Raw genomic sequence first — 19,624 nt, 5'->3', positions numbered from 1 at the left:
TCAAACAACCAAAACTTGCAGCAAAATTTCCCCCCAAATTTGTTGACTTATCCTAAACCTGCTCTTGCACAATGTTTGTGGTGAAACAATGTGTTTGTTTATTTAAGGGCATGCTGATTGAAGGACCACCAGGCCCCCCCGGCCCAGCTGTGAGTATATTGTTGAAAAAGAAATAAGTCAGTGTGTTGCACCTGGGCACAATTATGCACCATTGTTGTCAAAATTGAATGAGCTCTCCTGCTGGTGGTCTGCTGACTGAGCTTTGTCTTTTTAGGGTCTTCCAGGTCCCTCAGGCCTACAAGGACCCCCAGGCCCTGCTGGAGATTCTGGTGACAGGGTAAGTTGTCAATTATGTCCCCAAACCAGCCACATATTTTTTACACTGTAAATATAATGTGTTTAAACTATCAGTGTACCTGTTAAGACACCAAAAATCAAATCAAATAACAAATGGAAGATCTTTGACTCGCTATACCATGCAAAGCCTCTTATGTTGAGTCATATTTATGTAAGTTACATGTAAAAGCTTACCAATCTTCTACACAAAACTCCCTTACTTAGCTACATATTGAGATTATGCTAGTAGCTTACTATTAAGTGTTAGCATGCAACACTACAGCCAATGATCTAATAGGCACCACTAAATGGTTGAGTGTTTATGACTTTATCACTTGATTGGTAAGGTGACCTGTAAGAATATTTTGATAACCAAAAGATTGTTATTTGTGTACTCTATGTGCCACATTAAATCATATTATGCTGCTGTATATAACCATTTTGGAAAGCTTTTTACCATGGCCACATAAGATATTATTTTTGTTTGGCAGGTGGATAAAATTGTATACTGGGACTCTTCAAATATTGCTCAACATCTCAGCCATCATTATACATCAGTGTAGAAATAATAGCAGTAACCTTAGCAACAGTATTTATGAAGTAACCTCGACTTAAATTGATTACAAACAAACTCTTGGAAGTAGATGTCAATTTTTACACAGTCAAGCTGCGACAACCTGCCTTAGGCACTATAACGCACCCCAAGGTGTCTAAGTATACGTAGAACACAATAGAGTCAGTGGAGGGATGCTGGAGCTCCACCTTGTCTATTATTTTCACTATTTTTACTGCTTATGCATACTTGGCATAGTTATAATTCCTAAATACAGTAAGACATGATACAGTACAGTATCATGGTCTCTTGAAGATTAGAAGATGAGGAATGATATTTGACCTGGCTTTCCTTGGTAAGAGGTAACCATATTTAACGCTTTGCTCTTTAGACTCTCTCTGTTCCACAGACATGCAACACACACACTCATACACACAAACATGCACACCAGAATTAATGGAAAAGGATTTTGGCTTTGGACCGTAGCCAGTAGTGTGGTTTACAGATAGACAGGCTAGTATATGTGTGCTGGAGGAGGAGGAGCACATGTTAATCAAACTTACAAACGACACTCCTCCAGCATGTGCCGCTCCGTGTGTGTGTGTGTGTGTGTGTGTGTGTGTGTGTGTGTGTGTGTGTGTGCGTGCAATATCACAGCAAATGTATGTATACATATGTTTCTGCATTTTGTCATTTTGTCTTGGTATAGCATTCAAGAGCAATTTTCATTTATCTACAATGTAATGTGATTTAATTCAAACCACATAGTTTAGCTATTTAGATATGATAACATATACTGTACATTGCATACATACAAGCAGCTATGTGATTTGTATTTTTAATAATCACTGAGGAGCCACCAGAGGAAGAAGAAATCAAAATCTCATCACGTTGTCGTTTAAAAAAAAAAAATTCTTACAAATGTTACAGTTTTTATAAAGTTGATACATTTTATAAATCTGGTGGCATGTCTCCTGTATTGCAGGGTCCTCCTGGTCGTGCTGGTCTGCCTGGTGCTGATGGTTTGGCAGGGCCCCCTGGTACCATGCTGATGCTGCCAGTAAGTGCTCAGAATGATGCAACAGCAGTACATACCAGCGACCTTTTTCTCATATAATTCCATAAATAGGCTAATTTCTAAATTATTGAATAGTGCAGACAAAACAGATTGAGCAACTTTTTTAATGCCTGTGTGTTTTCAACAGTTCCGTTTTGGTGGCGATGGTGAGAAGGGTCCAGTGGTGTCGGCCCAAGAAGCCCAAGCCCAGGCCATCCTGTCCCAGGCCAGAGTAAGTAGAAATGGACATTTAAAAAAGCCAAAGAGAAGCCAAAAGGCTGTGGCCAACCCCCCACACCCACCCTGCTCCCTACTCACAGCTGTAGGGGGAAATGAGGGGAAGGATGAAGGAGACAGTACTTGGTGGGGAAGGAAGGGGAGTAAACTGCATTTTGTTTGCCTTGCAAGGCTAAAAGGAGACATGCCGAGCAGGCTGAAGAGCAACAACATAAAAAGACCACTTTGAACAGATGGACAGACAGGAGTGACTGTTAAAAATACTTTAGGGGCTCTCGACTTGCGGGTGGGCTAAACCAACAGGTGTAGAAAATGTCTTTGTGTTTATGTAGAAGAGGAGGTGGGCGGTTAGAGGAAAGGAGAAACTCTGGACTTCTGTAGACGATATCCCACATTAATTGCACAGTCAGAGACCACAGCGAACAAAGAGATTAGGTATGGAAATACATTTTCGAGTTCGCTGTTCCATAAGACAACACAATAAGAAAGCAATTAGTGAATGACCCACAGAGTGTACAGTATAGAAATGGACCCAAAGGCATTGTATACATTATAATGAGATGTGATGAAATAATAAAATTATTGTCTTTCATGCTTTGCTGTGAAGGATTCGTTGTATAGTATGTAATCAGAATGAGCAAGATACGCACAGAAATTTAGAATTAAGAATGCAAACTAGATATAGTGATAACAGATATGCATTAGCTCTATACTGTATACAGAATGTAGATTTTCTTCCTCAAAACATGGATATGCAGTAGATTTTTGAATGGATTTTTATGAAAGTGGAATTTGACCTTGTTCTTGTCTGTGCCTGTGCCCTGCAGCTGGCTATGAGGGGACCCTCAGGGCCAATGGGTTTGACAGGAAGATCTGGACCAGTGGTGAGTCTGCTTTTTTTGTGCGTGTGGTGGTTTGTACGAATTTGGCTACTTACTTTTTTTGTTCATATTTCCAGGGCTTGTTTACTATTCATCCTATCGTACGTGCATATGATAATTAAAGTTGTCATAAGCACACAGGATATCTATTCGGATCAATATTATGACTATGACTATTAAAGTTACAATTCCCCAAAGCTTGATGATATATGCTTCTCACCAATATTTCAGAAATAGCTTTGGAATTCAATGCTGTAGACAGTTCTGGATTGTCTCAGAAAAGCCATCTTAGTGTTTTCAGGACAAATGTATTTGAAGAGACCTGAAACCAGGTTGTTTGTTTAGAAATATTGTTTTGTTGCATCAGTGGTAGGTGGCTCAGTGCCACACTGCCTGTCTGTTTGGTGCTACCAGCTGCCAAGAAAATTTCATTCTGTTGTTGGTCCCCCCCCCCCCTTTCTCTTGGGCTTGTTGATACACGATCCACTATTTATCTGCAGGAAAAGGCCCTACAAAAGACACAAAGAATTACCCTCTGTTAAATCTGCTCTTCTCGGGCTAAAGGCCATGCATAATGATCTGAGATGATATGGCAATACGTAGATACAAAGAACAGTGGCTGAGATAAGGAATGTGTGGATTTTATCGGCTGCAAATGTACCTCTCCAAAATGTTTCCCTTCTTGATTGATTACACCAGCTTTTCAGACATTCAAGCTATTTTATGATTCTAAAATGTCTGTCTGTAATCGCCAAATCACCATCTTTGAATCCATACTTGTCTGCAGACAGATTACAGTATATGCCCCAAATGTCAGCTGAGACCAACAATTTAGCATCATATTTTTAGACTTAAGTACAGTATATGGCAAAAGACACCCGGTTGTGGCAGTGTGCCTGAAAGTGTTTTAACATTTAACGCGATCAGGATAATCTCACATTCTAATCATTTACATGCTAAAAACAACCCATTACCATCCAACTGAACAGCAATGTTTGTACCTGCTGCACATTATCCATTATTGAAGAAAAATTGTCAGAGAGTCAAAGTAGAGTGATAGAATGTATGAGAATTTAAAGGATCTTATTGTCTTTGACTGTCTTCACTTTAGTTCCCAGGTAGTTCATGCATCTGTAGTAACAGGAATGTGTGGATTCATTTTTCTTCAGATGAACACACAAAAAGAATGTACATATTTAGCTAAACATCGCCATCTGCTGTTTACTTTACACTATTTTTTACTCCTCTGTCCTGTAGCAAACTGCATGTGTCACAGTTTGAACGAAAATTATTTATATTTGGTTTTGTGTTTTCTGTCTTCAGGGTCTGCCTGGTGCTCCTGGACTGAAAGGTGAATATGGAGACCCTGGTCCTCAGGTGAGTAGGAAGTGATGATCCTAATAATGCAGATAAAATATTTCTCATCCGTGATTGTAGGCCACTTCCCAGGTTATTAGTCCTTTGTCACTAAGTGGTCCCCATGTGTCTTTACAGGGTCCCCGGGGCATCCAAGGGCCTGCAGGACAACCTGGCAAACCTGGCAAGAGGGTGAGTGAACTCAATGACCTGGTCCACTCTCACTGTGCTGTGTGTGTGCTCACATGTCTCTGTATTTGTTGCTGTGTGGTTGTTTGTACTTTTGGTCACTGCTTAAACGCTGAGAGGCTTATTTCCAGTCCAACAAACATTTGCTTGATATGTGCTTAAAGGCCTGCGCTGCCTCCAATCCTCGGATCAATGGCCAGGCAGTAAATCTGTCTAAAAATGCCAAAATGGGAAAACTAGCTATGGATGTGGGAGGCAATTAGTGTCACAGTGCCGTCACTCTGCAGGGCCAAACATCTTGAACTAATTGATTACTATTAATAAACATTAACCAGTCATAGGCAAATTAGTCATGCAAGCTTGATGCATGGGTCATCTGTGAGCCATTGGCTGATTTTAATCTAACAAAATGTAATAAAAGAACTGCAAAAATGGCACAATCCAACAAGCTACCTGGACAAGACAAAAAAGACTACGATAACACAATAAAACAACTTCTAATTATCTTAAACATACAAGGCTTTTCTAGAATATCAAGAGTGTTTTTGCCCTAAACTCATCTTACAAACTATTGCAATATGTCGGTCTTTATCTCTATGTGTAATTTTTCTGCTAATGTTTCTAAGGGTCGTGCCGGAGCTGACGGGTCCCGTGGAATGCCTGGAGAGTCAGGCTCCAAGGTATGCCATCACCCAACTTTCCATGTTCATGTGACTAAGTATAGATGAGAAATAGTGCATTATTTTCATAAAGCATTGCTACGGGCATACTGCAACCCATGATGATATTTTATGTGTGGTGATGTTGCATGGTCTGGTGACATCCTCTGCTGTGTTTCTGTACAGGGTGACAGAGGCTTCGATGGACTGCCAGGACTGCCTGGTGAAAAGGGACACAGGGTGAGTACAGTATGGTGGTTGTCACCAGTTCAGTTCGTCAAAAACAGGTGTCAAATATACAATTTAGGATGTTCTCAAAAACTGCTTTTTAGTCCTTTTACTGTTGTAGATCCCACTGAAGTTGAATGCATGTGAGACTTGTCCATTGAGAGTAATAATAAACCAGATTTTTTGCCTGAGAAACAACTCCTGTAAGATGTTTTTAAGCTTATGAGCAAAATACTGTTTCTTCACTTGATAAGTCACAGAACTAGCCTTTAAACCAAATACCTTAGTTATTGGAGATGTGTATGATTTACTGAAGGGTTGGATGTCTTCTACTGTAGATGGCAAACATTTAGGCTAGAATCAAATATATTTGGCTGCATTCACCACTCACCGGTCAGAGATCACGTTGAGTAACTTGCTTTAATTTCAGTGTGATGAGTAAATAACTGCAATGTCATGCGGGCAATAATTGAATAAGAAGTCATAATTTGTTTCATTCCACTAATGTGCCTGCATCATTAGGTCTGACATGGAAAAAATGTAATGACAAGATTGCACTGAAACCAGAAAGTCATATTTGATGTTTGCCAGATTTGTAGAATGAACCAACATTTTATAAAGTAGACTTGGAAGCAGAAATCACTTCGTTGTGGAGGGCAAGAAAATGAAAAGGGCAAATCTGTCTTATAATTTCAATTTTGTCTCTAACCCCAATTTAATAAACCGCTCTGCAGTAGGCCCATACATTTTAAATGCGATATGATTATATAGCAAACAGAATGATGCAGAATATGTCCAGTATGAGAATACATTTTTTTAAAAAGCTGAAAGAGAAAGTATCACACATGTAACAAGCCTAGAGCTGATTCCAGTGTTTTTGGAACCCAGATTGGGCATGATCAGTTCATAAAATGATGAATGAACTGAAATCTGTCTCTCATTTTCTTTCTCTCTTTCTCTATCTCAGGGGGAGCCAGGGCCACTGGGACCCCCAGGTGCCTCTGGAGAGGATGGACAGAGAGTAAGTACTTCCTCTCTGAGTGAATTTTAACAGAAATTGCACTTAAACTGAGGTGAACCAGTTACATCAGATGTGGTCCACCAGCTCAGCCCTCAGGCAGCGGCAGCTGGGCGGAGACTATTAACAGGGAGGGTGGAGGGTTTGTGTTTAACCTTTCCTCCCACTGAAACTAACTACCCCACTCTACCCTCCACCTCCACCCCTAGACGGATACTACTTCAACAATATTTGGTTATGTTGAGATTAAGCCCTGGCTAATACAGGCTTTCCAGAGTTTAGGATTGTAGGTGGTGATATAATTGCAATGTTTCAATACAAAATGTCAGTATTTACTTACAGACTGTATTTGTGAAGACCAATGCAATACATTTACTCTCCCTTCTGTCTTTTTCTTCCCTTAGGGCGAGGATGGAGAGATCGGGCCCCGAGGATTAGCTGGCGAGAGTGTAAGGCTTGTCTGCTGTTGGCTTTATTTCATCATGCTATCCCAAACATATGGGATTCCAACATGTTACAACAAGATTCCCTTAAAGCTTGCTTTACAAGTGATCTCTGATATCTAATTTCTCTTTGACAAAAGTATCCACCAGAGGACACGATTGCCCAACTGAAAAGTATTCAGCAGTGTTTTTGAGTATAGAATATAAGTCGGTGCTTCTCATTCTTCATAGGGTCCTAGAGGTTTGCTTGGACCTCGTGGTCCTCCAGGACCCCCTGGATCTCCTGTACGTACCATCATCTTTACCATCCTTATCCTTACAGTAAACTATCATTTAAACTTAACTTAAACTTGATATAAGGTATACATGAGTCTTTTCTGACTTGTCCTTCGCAGGGTGTTGCTGGAGTTGACGGGCCTCCAGGTCCCAAAGGAAACATGGTATGAACACAACATACTCTTACTAAACTGACTAAAAGTGACTAAGCTGTACATAGAGCTGGGTGATATGGAGAAAATCAAATATTACAATGTTTTTGACCAGATACATTGATATCGATATTGTGGCGATATTGTAGGGTTGACAATTGGTGCTTTTACAAAAATGTACACAACAAGATTTTTTTTGGATAAATAATCATCAGTAATGTGGATATGATGACTAAGTGGGTAGAGGCAAATAATCGAACAGCTAGAACAGTCTGGTAAGTTCAGAAAATGACATCACTTTACTGTAATGTAGCCTTTAAAACCAGGAAAAGTCAACACTTGTGTCATATTACAATATTCAAAATTTAAGACGATATCTAGTCTCATGTCGATATGGATATAATATCGATATATTGCCCAGCCCTACCAGGACATGACTGTTTCTATATGTTTGCACTGTCTAGTTTAGGCTGTTAAATCCCTTTAGGATGCACATTAGGAGGTTAAAGGTCATTCCAATGGCTCAGAGGGCCTGAGAAGGAGAGTAGTCTCTCAAAAGGCAGCTCAGGATCAAATTATAAATTGTGGTGCTGCCTTTCTGGATATTACAAGATAAGTAGTGTATAATGAAGTTTGAAATGTGCAACAGCTATTTCGGGTCAAACGTACCCTCAAGTCCTTGAATGCAGTTACAGTTTAACAGTGTTTTTCATGTATGTGTTGTATATTTTGTTATCACATCATGACACAATAGAATAAGGTCCCAGTTAGTTAAGATCTGAGAGGCATTCATATCACAGTAGATAAGGCAGGGTAGTGGGAGTAGGTACACCAAAACACTTCCTCAAACTATAACTATTTACTCAAATAACTTGTGGAATGAGTTAAACCTCAAACAGCTTAATGACGCTAAATATAGTAGAGAATAGGAGTGTGCATTGCTGAATTTTATCTTGAAATTTGGTTGTTGCTTGTACAGTAAACAATACATTGTCACCCTTTCTACATTATGTATACATGACCATATACAATATTAAACATAAATGTTGCCATTTAATTTATTATTTTTAATTCAGTTATTTACTCAGAACAGTATGTGACTTATCTTCTGCAAAAGCAGTTGAAATAAAGCATGTTTACGCGCCAGAGTAATTTTACTGTTGATAGGCAGAAGGTTGGACGGAACCCACCTGATTGTTGACAATAAGAATAATGTTTATAATATTATAATTCAAGTGGCAGTATTTAACACAGAGGATTACTCTGGGACTAGTGTTCAATTTTGACATCCTCCATCTCATTTCAGGGACCGCAAGGAGAACCAGGCCCACCCGGGCAGCAGGGAATCCCCGGAACACAGGTGAACGAATCAATCATACACCCGTGACGCCTATGACAAAGACAAAGTGCAGTGTCGATGCATGCATCATCATGTGTTAATACAGTGAAGAGGTCCCATACACACTTGTTTTAGGCCTCATTGCTGTCTGTATCTTCCACCATAAACTCTGCACGCAGAGAAAAGCAGATTTACTTATGATTCACTGTTGACAGCTTGCAAACTTAGAGATGCATTTTAATAATTCAATGCACAGTTGAACAGCTGCCTCCTCACAGCATGGTGTGATGTTGTTTATCCTTCCAGGTGTACCTTTTTAGTTAAATTTGAGGCATAAAATCAGAAGTTGACCTGTCAAAAGTAATGATTATCTTCATTTCGACTTTTTGAATTTGTTCCTCTCTCTTCTGCCCACCCTTCCTCTATTCCTCCCACCCCTCCCTGGAGACATAAAAAGAACACACACACACACAAACACACACACACACACACACACACACACACACACACACACACACACACACACACACACACACACACACACACACACACACCACACACATACTCACACCCCCGTACACATTTTTCTCAAGTAGTTTTCTTGGGTTTATATTTCGGAAGGAGAATGTTTTGGGGTTGATCCAGTTGAAAGCATCTTATTCATGTTGGTGGAATTCCTGCAAAGCTGCCACACCTGTTGGAGCAAGCTTCAGTGCCTCAAATTACCCCTGCCACACACACACACACACACACACACACACACACACACACACACACACACACACACACACACACACACACACACACACACACACACACACACACACACACACTCTCTCTCGCTCTCTCTCTCTCTCTTTCTCTCTCTCTCTCTCTCACACACACACTCACTCACTCACTCTCTCTCTCACACACACACACACACACACACACACACACACAAACACACACACACACACACACACAGAAGCTGGATAAGCTGAAGAGTTTGTTGAAGTTGTAAATAGTTGAGCTAGTTAAGGATTGTTTAGCTTGTGTGTGTGTGTGTGTGTGTGTGTGTGTGTGTGTATGTGTGTGTGTGTGTGTGTGTGTGGGCTTGTTTAACTATATTCGTGGGGTCCAAAAACGGGATCCAGTTCGTGGGGTCCCAACAGCTTTATGGGGCCAAAATGCTGGACCCCACAAGTTTAAAGGGCTGTTTGAGGGTTAAGACTTGGTTGTAGGATTAGGGATGGAATTAGGTTATGGTTAGGGTGAGGGTAAGGGTTAAGGTTAGGCATTTAGTTGTGATGGTTAAGGTTAGGGTAAGGGGCTAGGGAATGCATTATGTCAATGACGGGTCCCCACAAAGATAGTGCCACAAACCTGTGTGTGTGTGTGTGTGTGTGCGTGTGTGTTTAAGCATGCTTGTTGTTGCTATAGCAACAGACTTATTTCTTTGTGTCTCTGTCTCACAGGGTCTTCCTGGTCCTCAAGGCCCTATCGGACCACCTGGTGAAAAAGTATGTAACCCTGTTATTTTTCTGTGAAAAAGAATAAAAAAATAACACAATACGGATAACATTAAATAATCAGTAATTTATATTTTATATTATATATATTTATATAGTTATTTCAGGTTTAGGGTGGAAAAATGTTTGAGATGTTGCTTTTCGATTAGGCTGACTTTAGCCTTTTCTCATTTGGTATCAACAGTCTAACTATATAATTGCAAAGGTTTAAACGACATGTAGATGTTTAGTTGGATATGTTACACATTCTTAGCAAGTCAAGTCATAGTTATTCATAAAGCCCCAAGTCACTCATTTAAATCCTATCTATTCTACCAAAAACAACTGGTCATTTTGTCTTTTAACATTACTGTAAATGTCCTGCTTTTTAGCTTAAACTGAACATGCGTTGATTAGCCATGTTGAGTCAGGGACAGTCTGCTCTCTTAAATCCAACTCCAGGTAACAAAGGAAAGGTCATGAAATGTTTTATGTTCAGCTTTTTGGAACCTGCAGATACTCTGAGTGAACTCTGCACTGCTGCCTGAGTAATAGAGAATTCTGAAACTAGTTTGTATCGTCAGAGCTTTGACCTTACATGTCTTTTTCTTTTCCCCATACAGGGACCGCAGGGCAGGTCGGGGTTGCCTGGACTACCTGGAGCTGATGGGCCTCCTGTGCGTGCTCTTATCACCTATATACGTACATACAGTATATCAGTATTATACACACACACACAAACAGAAATATGAAGAAAAAGAATTGCACTTAAAGACATATGTTTGATAGTACATACACATGGACATTCCTGCAACTGTATAGTACATGATATAAATGTATAATATTTGTTTTGAAGCAAAGCAGGGTTGTTGAGGTGATTAGATTTTAAGCGGAAGGTTTTCTCAACACCAAGTTCAACCCACGATTTCCATCACAAAACTGACTTGTGTAGGAGCCTTTTTAAACCAGATCTGATGATCTCTGATAAACTAATCAAACTGTTACACAATATATGGGCATGGGATGCAGATCAGGTAGTACATGGCATTATGCCTCATACCATTTTCAGCCAGTCGCTGCACACCCTGGCTTATAGATGTAGAGCTTTGTGTATAATTTGTTATTAGTGGCCATCGTAAAGAGAACAGCTAACTATAAAGCTAACTATAAATCAATATACATCATATCATATCAACATGCATGTTTATAAACAAAACTTACATGATGTATATTGATTTATAGTTTTTATTTAGTTTAAAGACCATGACATAACTACAAGCTCTCATCTAAAACTGAACCAGATGTATAATAATGCATTTTAAACTGTAAAGAATTGTGTCTTTTAAAAAAATTAAGCAAACATTCTGCAACAAAATATGTATAGACTGGATGGACTATTTTGATGGGTTTACCCTATTGGTGTATGACACACACAGAGCATTCCTGTGAAATACTGCAGAAGTGTGCCTCAGAAATCTCTCAAGACAAAGAAATATAAGAAATGTGCCTTTGAGTTTTGTTATTCTAGACCTGTAGTATCTCATGTCATTCCTCCCTGTCTGCCCTTGCTAAGAGAGGTGTGTAAGTTCAAGAGGTAGGCAGCCGTTAGTTGCCCTCAGGCCCCAGAGCCTAGTGATTTACAGCCTTCTGCCTCAACCTCGCACCTCAAATTGGAAGTGCCAGGTGTTCACAGCTAAAGGTTTCCATGTGTATGTGTGTCGAGCCGTTTGTATAGGCATGTCTACCTGCCCCGTCACTCAGACTCTACCAGTAACCATCACACTAGTGGTCATTAACACACACAACTGAATTTGTGCAGCACAAAAAAACCCATAGAGTGCACACTGATCTAAAAAACCTGTGTTGTTGGCGTGAATCAGACAAAATGCAGTTTTGACCATGTTTTATATGGATTCAACATGGCTCAGCTTTGGTTTGAAAAGGCTTATCAGGTTACTCTGTGGGCAAGGAGCCTTTGGCCAGTTAGATCATCCCTTCGCTCTCATTCTCAGAATTGTATGTTTCTTGCTTTGCCATGCCAACTAGAGCAGCTATATAAAGGACAACACAAAGGCCTTTCCCCCTATAGATAATAATGGTACCACCAATTCACATATAGTGCACTTCTTGTTTGAAAAGATGCTTCAACATCATAAATTGTTGCATCAACTAGCTGCATAACATACATCTGTTCACACCATTCACTGCGTTGAGTTTTTAGTTTAAAAACAACATTGTAACAACCCCTTTTAACCACTTTGTGACTGGTTATTTTACAGGGTCATCCTGGTAAGGAGGGTCCACCTGGAGAGAAAGGAGCCCTGGTAGGTGTATTTAAGAAGAGTCATTTGGGTCATTTGGGTAAGATATTTATTTGCATGTGTGTTTGCTGCAGTGGAAAGATGACCAAAATGTCTTAACTGCAGTTAAAGTACTACAGGTAGTGTTTTAAACTAATTTTAAATGTACTCCTTAAGGACAATTGGATAACTTATGTTTGTCTACCTTGATAGATGAAATTATCGTTTATTTAAATTACTCACATTCAGAAGCATTGCACCGTTTCTTTTAGTTCTACTTAACCAGCTAGGTTGTTAATTTAACTAACTAACTCGGCAACAACCAGCTGATAATTGTGTGGTTAGCTGCCAATGGAAAAATAACACTTTTTTGACAACTAAAACAAATTCTATATATATGTGTTAGTATATATGTTTTTATATATAAGTAAATGTTGAATTCTACAAGAAAAGTATGCGCTTTTGTGTCGGCTGATTGTATTTTAAACAAACCTTTCATAGTGACAGAACACTGTAATTTAGAGTCAGTTATTAGGATTAGTTTATATTGGTTCAAAAAAATATGTCTTCCGACCTCTGTCATGGATGAACGATAATAAATCAGTTTTTTGTGCATTTTCTTTACATACGTGGATAAAATGTTTACAGTTGGCAAGTTTCTTATGCAAATATAATAGAGCTTTTGTAATTAGTCAATATATTGGAAAATATAGTTAGTGACCTCAGAATAATTGAAAACCTACAGTTATATCATACATCTACACCTTCCATATTCTTTTCCAACCACACTGTAAAGCATTTACTATCGTAACCATGCATTGTTTTCTATTCTCTAGGGTCCATCAGGTCCACAGGGTCCTATTGGTTATCCTGGCCCTCGTGGTGTCAAGGTACGGTTTCAGTATTTACTATTCTTCACTGGATAAAAAAAGTCCTCCCTTTTATAATAGTGTACATATTGGTAATGTATTGTATTCTGATGCTTATTTATCTCTCTTTCCTGTCCAATAGGGTGCCGATGGTGTTCGTGGTCTCAAGGGGGGAAAGGGAGAGAAGGTATAAACTTCTTAAAATGCTAAATAGTTTCCACATCATTTCTCAGTTTACCATGCAGGTGATAGCCACTGAGCAGCCAAAACTGGTTTTGAATACTAAGGTGTATGTTAATGTTATTACAAAATAAATTGTTGAGAAAGATTGCCTCTGTTTCGTCAACAAACTAAGTAAATATTCTGACCCATGATGACACTGGATACTATTTATTTTAAATGCTGTACTAAACTTTGCTCTTCCCAATCTACAATATCATAGTGATCCGATTAAGATATCGATCTTGTGTTTGGAGTGCTGTTTAAAAGTACATTGACTAAAGTTTAAGCATGCTGTCCAAAATGCCGTAGGTCAAAGTGTTTGTCTAAACTTCACTCATTTTGGGATGAAGGCGAAGACAGCAACATAAAGTTTGGGAACAGCCTGCAAATATATTCATGTCACAGATATTCTCTCTGTAACTATGGCTGTCTACTTGCCTGCCCAACTTTGTTTTGGCTCTTTTGAGCTGGTGTGGAAGGCTGCTGCAGCCTGAAAGTTCCATGCACAGGTCCGTCAATAGCCATCTTCAGTGGAGACATAGACTTTCTCGGAGTGACCCTCAATCAGTTGTTGAATGTAAAGCTGTCATGCTCTAGGCTTTTGGTTTCAAAGAACACTGCAATCCATCTCAAGCACTTTTGAAGTGAGTGACTGTGTGTGTGTGTGTCACGATGTAGAATTTAAATTATGCTGCTGCATAAAATCTATTATCTGACTGAGGAGATTTGTTCTCACTACAATGACAGGTATTCATATCAGTTTTTAGAATTATTTTTTGAATCAATGAATTATTTATTCTGTTGCAAGATATTCAAAATCCAAACCTTGAGGAGAAAGGGTTTGTTATGAATAAAGAATGTGCCAGTTGCTGGCAACAGACATGCTCAGTGCTGAATTATGCATCAGATAAGGTTGAAAACACAGACAGGTGACGGACTAGAAAGAGTCAAAGGAAAGAGACAAAGGTCTGGCTGAAGTGAATAGTGTCCTCCAGCATCCATTGGATTGTGTTTACCTGAGACAATTATTGTTAAATTACAAAATTCACTAAATTGTTATGTGATTTCAATGTATGAAATCCCATTCCATGTATGGCTGACAAATAAATACCTAATCAATTGTCCCAAAATCCCAAATGCCTAAAATCAGTTGGTGCAGGTGCCAAACGCAGCGCATGCAGTATGTAAATAAAGCATAGCTCAGCAGCTAAACACAGTTCTTTGCATTTGCTGTTCGACTATCTGGCCAGCAGATGGCATCATCAATCCTGCGACCCACAGAGTGAACAAGAGCAGGCTGAATTTTTAACAGGACGTGTCAGGAGACAAAAATAAGTCCCCAGTGAAATGAAAAAAAATTGTCCTTGACAAAGGCTCTTAGTGGGATATAAACAAAAGCCTTAAAAAACAATATAATGAAATAACTGAACAATTAATAGCAAATGCAATAACTTGTTTATGTCTCATTTTAGGGTGAGGATGGTTTCCCAGGTTTCAAAGGAGACATGGGACTCAAAGGAGACCGGGTGAGAAGCATCATCTGTCATACAAATAACTTCCTACATGTCCAGTCAGATCCTTATTCTTCACATGGAGGCAATTACCGTACATTGGGATATTCTCGGTGTGTGTTTGTGTTCTAGGGTGAACTTGGCATAGTTGGATCCCGTGGAGAGGATGGTCCTGAGGGTCCCAAAGGCCGAGCTGGTCCCAACGGAGAGTCAGGTCCCATTGGTCCTGCTGGAGAGAAGGTACGAGGGCTCAATGATTAAGGGTGTTGGAAAGCCAATACAATAATCATATGTTTTCATCTCAGTTTTTGTTTTTTTTTGTTTTTTGCTCTCTTTGTGCTAAAGTTGTATTGATGTGCTGTTAATGTCTCTCAGGGTAAACTGGGCGTTCCAGGACTGCCAGGTTATCCAGGAAGACAAGGACCTAAGGTAATTTAGCGTCACTCTCACCACAATAAGGGATGTTTCATTGACTGAATATGCACCTGTCTGCTCTGCTATCAGAACTATGAAGGCATCACAGTTATCAGAGTACACTGACATAACACAACAGACCAAAACGTCCGCACTGGACAGCCTGATGATTTCATCAAAAAATGGATTTACCATCAAAATAATTATTAGAAAATATTAATTGTAAAAACACACCATTTTAGTGCAGAACCAATAGGAGAGATAAGTGTTACTTGCATTCCTTTGAAACAGGAGGGCTTTAGTGCTCATCAATATTAGGCATGCTTCATACTTCTTTTTAAGGATATTACCTGTAAAAAAGGCACCATTCACAAAGAGTTTGTAAAAAGTAGCTTTATTACACTTGGGTTAGGGTTAGGACATTACAAAGAACAACCTTTGAGTTGCCAGGTTGAAAAAAAACAAATAACTTTTGACTCATGATAGCCTCCTCCAGCGTAACCCTTTTTTGTCTTTCGGCTCTTCAATTAATCAGAAAGACTCTTTACCTTCTGGGAAGGTGCTGCAGAGCATTTTGATCAACATACATGTATTAACAGCATATTAACATTTTATAATTGCAGACTTAATGGCTTATTAGCAAGTAAGAAACCAATAAGCATTACCAATATTTATTGTTATCATTATTACCAAATATAAAGGAAAACAACACTGGCAACCCAGAAACTTAATCAGAGTAATCCCTTATAACTGATCCATCAATAATTAATGAATCATTTATTTACCATTTTTAAAGTCATGAGTTATGACTTATGAATAAAAAAGGTATCTTATTAGAATATTTTAATATAAATAATTGTTCATTAATTTTTGCACAATTACAATGGCACAATTCTTGTAACTAATACAATTATCAATGCAGCAGTTTGCTCTTGTGTTTCTTGAACTTAAGACATACCACATCAACAGATCACTATGTCTGCCCTCCCCGAACCCACCAACTCTGCAGGCTTTATCTGGGATTGTGCTGAAAGAACAGTCCCTCTTGTGCTTTTTGCTATAAAGCAATGCAGCAGATCTCCTGCCAAGTCTAACATGGTGGCACACTGAATTTTTGTCTCATTTGGAAATCATGGGAATCATACCAATGTCTTCAGTTTATGCTGAAGTGATTCACTGATGTTGAAAATAGGGCTTGGTATCGCCACTGATTTCCCAAATCGATTCAGTTCTGATCCACAAAGTCTTAATTTGTTTTAGTTTACGATTTGTTTTGATTTGATTAGAGATATTTCAGTTACAATACCAACTTTGCTTGGATATGAAAGAGATTCTCAGAGAACTAATGCTGTACATGCTGTAATGCTGTACAAGGTTTACATTAAGAGTTGACCCCAAAGCAGTAATGTATTTTTTATTTAACATGTACACACAATAGTCAACACAATAAATTGCAACTCTACAGACTTTACAGTCAGTGAGTGTTGAGTGACCAGAAACAATTCTGCTTTCTTTGGTGCAGAAGGTGTAGTGCACAGACGGTATATACCTAAAGCCAATCATCCTAAAATAGCCATTTACCTTACCCAAATTTAACCTACTTATATTTAGCCCCATTCCCGACATTCTATTCATTGGTTGGTACCAATGAATGCCTTAGGTTGTCTAAATTCATATCTTCACTCTAGTTTTAAAACAGAGCCCGCTACAACCTCCTAAAGACAGTAATGTCGGCCGAGATCACCAGCGGCCCTGCCGGTCTGTGTAGGTTAAAAGATCGATCTCAGCATTTTTTGAATCGATATCAGATCATTTAAAAGATGATCGATTTGAATGATCCGAATGCATTTATTACAGGCCCAGTATCATAAACGATTTTTTGCAGGCAAGTGTGAACATGAGTTGACGTTGAGACGCGCTGCCAGCTTGTATTCTGATGAAGCAGTGCCACAGGCATGTTTAAGGACTGCCCATGGGATAAAACATGATGGACTAAATTAATAAGTAAATCAAAATTTGACAGTGTAAGATTTTTACAGAGGCATGGGGTATTAGAGATAATCAAGCTGTAGTGATTTGTGGAACTCTTACATTTGGAGGAAGTCAAAGTTTGTCATTGATTGAATTTTTATTGAATGTCCCTAATGCAATGTGTGGCGAGGTGCTGCAGAATGGGTAAGCTGCTTTTTAATCCCCTGTTCACAGAGTTTGACTAAAGAAAAACGTCATGTCACCATGTCTTATGTTAACAGGGGTCTTGTGCTAAGCCTTTTGTTTTAAAGTCTTCTCTCTTTGCATGGGTTTGTGTGCTTCCCACATAATCATATAAGTTTAGAGATTTCACCTGAGAAACTTCCTCTATTCTGTCAGCCTGATAAACATTGTGGAGACACCAGAGTGGGGGAAAGTTTCTGAATTTGATATATTCTCTTGGGTATGTGGGAAGGGAAATGTTTTTGTAAAACTTTCACTGCACAGGAACATTGAGAATTAAATAGTGGTGTTCAACCCAACTGAAGTAAAGCCTTTTTGTTTTCTTGAAAACAACATTAACAAATTTAGAAAGGAACAAAGTGTTAAGGTCATGGAAGTAATCAGTTTTCATTTTCCAAACTCATGCTAAATTCATGGAATTTTATATTATAAGGGCCATGGTATGAACTGTGTGAAACTACAGTGTGTAGCTGAAGATGATATCTAACAATAGTGCAGATAAATACAGGATGAGCCCTCATTAGCATTCATGCCCTGACCCATCCAGCATCTGTCTTGTTTCCTTTCCATGATATCTCCCTCTCCTATTGACAGGGCTCGAGTGGTTTCCCTGGGTTCCCTGGAGCCAACGGCGAGAAAGGAGCTAGGGTAAGAAAACACACACATATATATGGATATTCAGAGGCTAACAATGAGTCACTCAAGAGTGATGGGTTCCTACACACACACACACACACACACACACACACACACACACACACACACACACACACACACACACACACACACACACACTAAGTACACACACTGTGCCTGTTTGTGTATGAAAATCACCATGCCATGATATCCTAGCACAAAAGGAAATTTATTCCTATTATAAAGGCATCTCTATGGTGACTTGGCACAAAAAATAGCAGCAGCAAAATCAATGTTGGGGAGAGAACAAAAGACGTGGAAACAATTCTGCTTTTATTGAGCCCCTCTCCTCATGTCATGTCATGCCTTGGAAACAAAATAAGTTGCTCACACAATTTCCTTTAGAAAGAATTCACGGTGCAGGTTTTACTTTCAACAGTTAACTATGAAATAGCCAACATATTTCTGGCTCATCTTGATTCACCTTAATAAAAAAGAAAAAATATCCATTTTAAATAAATGTATAAAGTGGTGGTAAAAAATAAGCTTTTCTTTGTTGAGTAAATCAGAATCATTTAATGGACACTTTGAAGTACATTGTCTCACTTAAGCCAAGGCTACCTGCCAAAATTAAACAGTCAATACTGTTTTCATAAAAATCATCAAATTTTGGCCAGAAAGCCATTTGCAGCTATTGTAGAAATATGATCTCTGCATTTTTTGGCAGGCTGTTTCTGCTGCTTAAGTCAGCCAACCATTGGAAATAATATTACTTAGCCAATTCTTTGTTGTCACTTAAGAAGTGCATATTGTAGCTATAAACACACAACTCCAGTATAACTTTTTGTTGTCATTGAGATATGACCGGTTGTGTCCCTGTTTCCTAATATCTAACAAAGATATTAGTGGCCAAAGCCCAAACTCACTTTTTTTTAAAGATTTTATTCATAGACTCATGTAGGTAAGATGTGTCTCAATGCACTGAAACATCAGGAAAATGTTATTTAACACAACTATTGTTTCATTTATCGAAGCTAATAATTTAGAAAAGGAAACAAATTGTTCTGTGACTGTTTGGCATTGTCGAAAGGACAGATGTTGATGCTGTCAGAAGTGGATTAATGTTGAATAATGACAACCAGACAGTATGTGTGAGTGCCTAAATGTTCTGCCTTTGGTTATCTAACAGGGCATTGCAGGCAAACCTGGGCCAAGAGGGCAAAGAGGTCCAACGGTATGTATTT

At 38.9% G+C, this 19,624-nt stretch overlaps 1 protein-coding gene across 8 annotated transcripts in view; it reads left to right on the top strand.

Moving 5' to 3' along the window:
- Positions 1–19,624, top strand: part of col11a1a (collagen, type XI, alpha 1a) — an 87,384-nt gene that overhangs the window by 27,406 nt on the left and 40,354 nt on the right. For all 8 annotated transcript variants that reach the window (XM_035999468.1, XM_035999472.1, XM_035999466.1 and 5 more), the window contains 24 exons: positions 108–149; positions 275–337; positions 1,875–1,949; positions 2,095–2,178; positions 3,011–3,067; positions 4,388–4,441; positions 4,559–4,612; positions 5,236–5,289; positions 5,455–5,508; positions 6,464–6,517; positions 6,919–6,963; positions 7,189–7,242; positions 7,353–7,397; positions 8,692–8,745; positions 10,182–10,226; positions 10,838–10,891; positions 12,494–12,538; positions 13,351–13,404; positions 13,526–13,570; positions 15,078–15,131; positions 15,249–15,356; positions 15,492–15,545; positions 18,339–18,392; positions 19,570–19,614. In XM_035999468.1, coding sequence (XP_035855361.1) covers positions 108–149; positions 275–337; positions 1,875–1,949; positions 2,095–2,178; positions 3,011–3,067; positions 4,388–4,441; positions 4,559–4,612; positions 5,236–5,289; positions 5,455–5,508; positions 6,464–6,517; positions 6,919–6,963; positions 7,189–7,242; positions 7,353–7,397; positions 8,692–8,745; positions 10,182–10,226; positions 10,838–10,891; positions 12,494–12,538; positions 13,351–13,404; positions 13,526–13,570; positions 15,078–15,131; positions 15,249–15,356; positions 15,492–15,545; positions 18,339–18,392; positions 19,570–19,614 — 1,347 coding nt within the window. The remainder of the gene's footprint in view (positions 1–107; positions 150–274; positions 338–1,874; positions 1,950–2,094; positions 2,179–3,010; positions 3,068–4,387; positions 4,442–4,558; positions 4,613–5,235; positions 5,290–5,454; positions 5,509–6,463; positions 6,518–6,918; positions 6,964–7,188; positions 7,243–7,352; positions 7,398–8,691; positions 8,746–10,181; positions 10,227–10,837; positions 10,892–12,493; positions 12,539–13,350; positions 13,405–13,525; positions 13,571–15,077; positions 15,132–15,248; positions 15,357–15,491; positions 15,546–18,338; positions 18,393–19,569; positions 19,615–19,624) is intronic.

The sequence above is a fragment of the Sander lucioperca genome, chromosome 1, assembly GCF_008315115.2.
Source record: "Sander lucioperca isolate FBNREF2018 chromosome 1, SLUC_FBN_1.2, whole genome shotgun sequence".
In the NCBI taxonomy this organism is placed as follows: domain Eukaryota; kingdom Metazoa; phylum Chordata; class Actinopteri; order Perciformes; family Percidae; genus Sander; species Sander lucioperca.
This window is presented reverse-complemented; position numbering and strand designations above follow the sequence as displayed.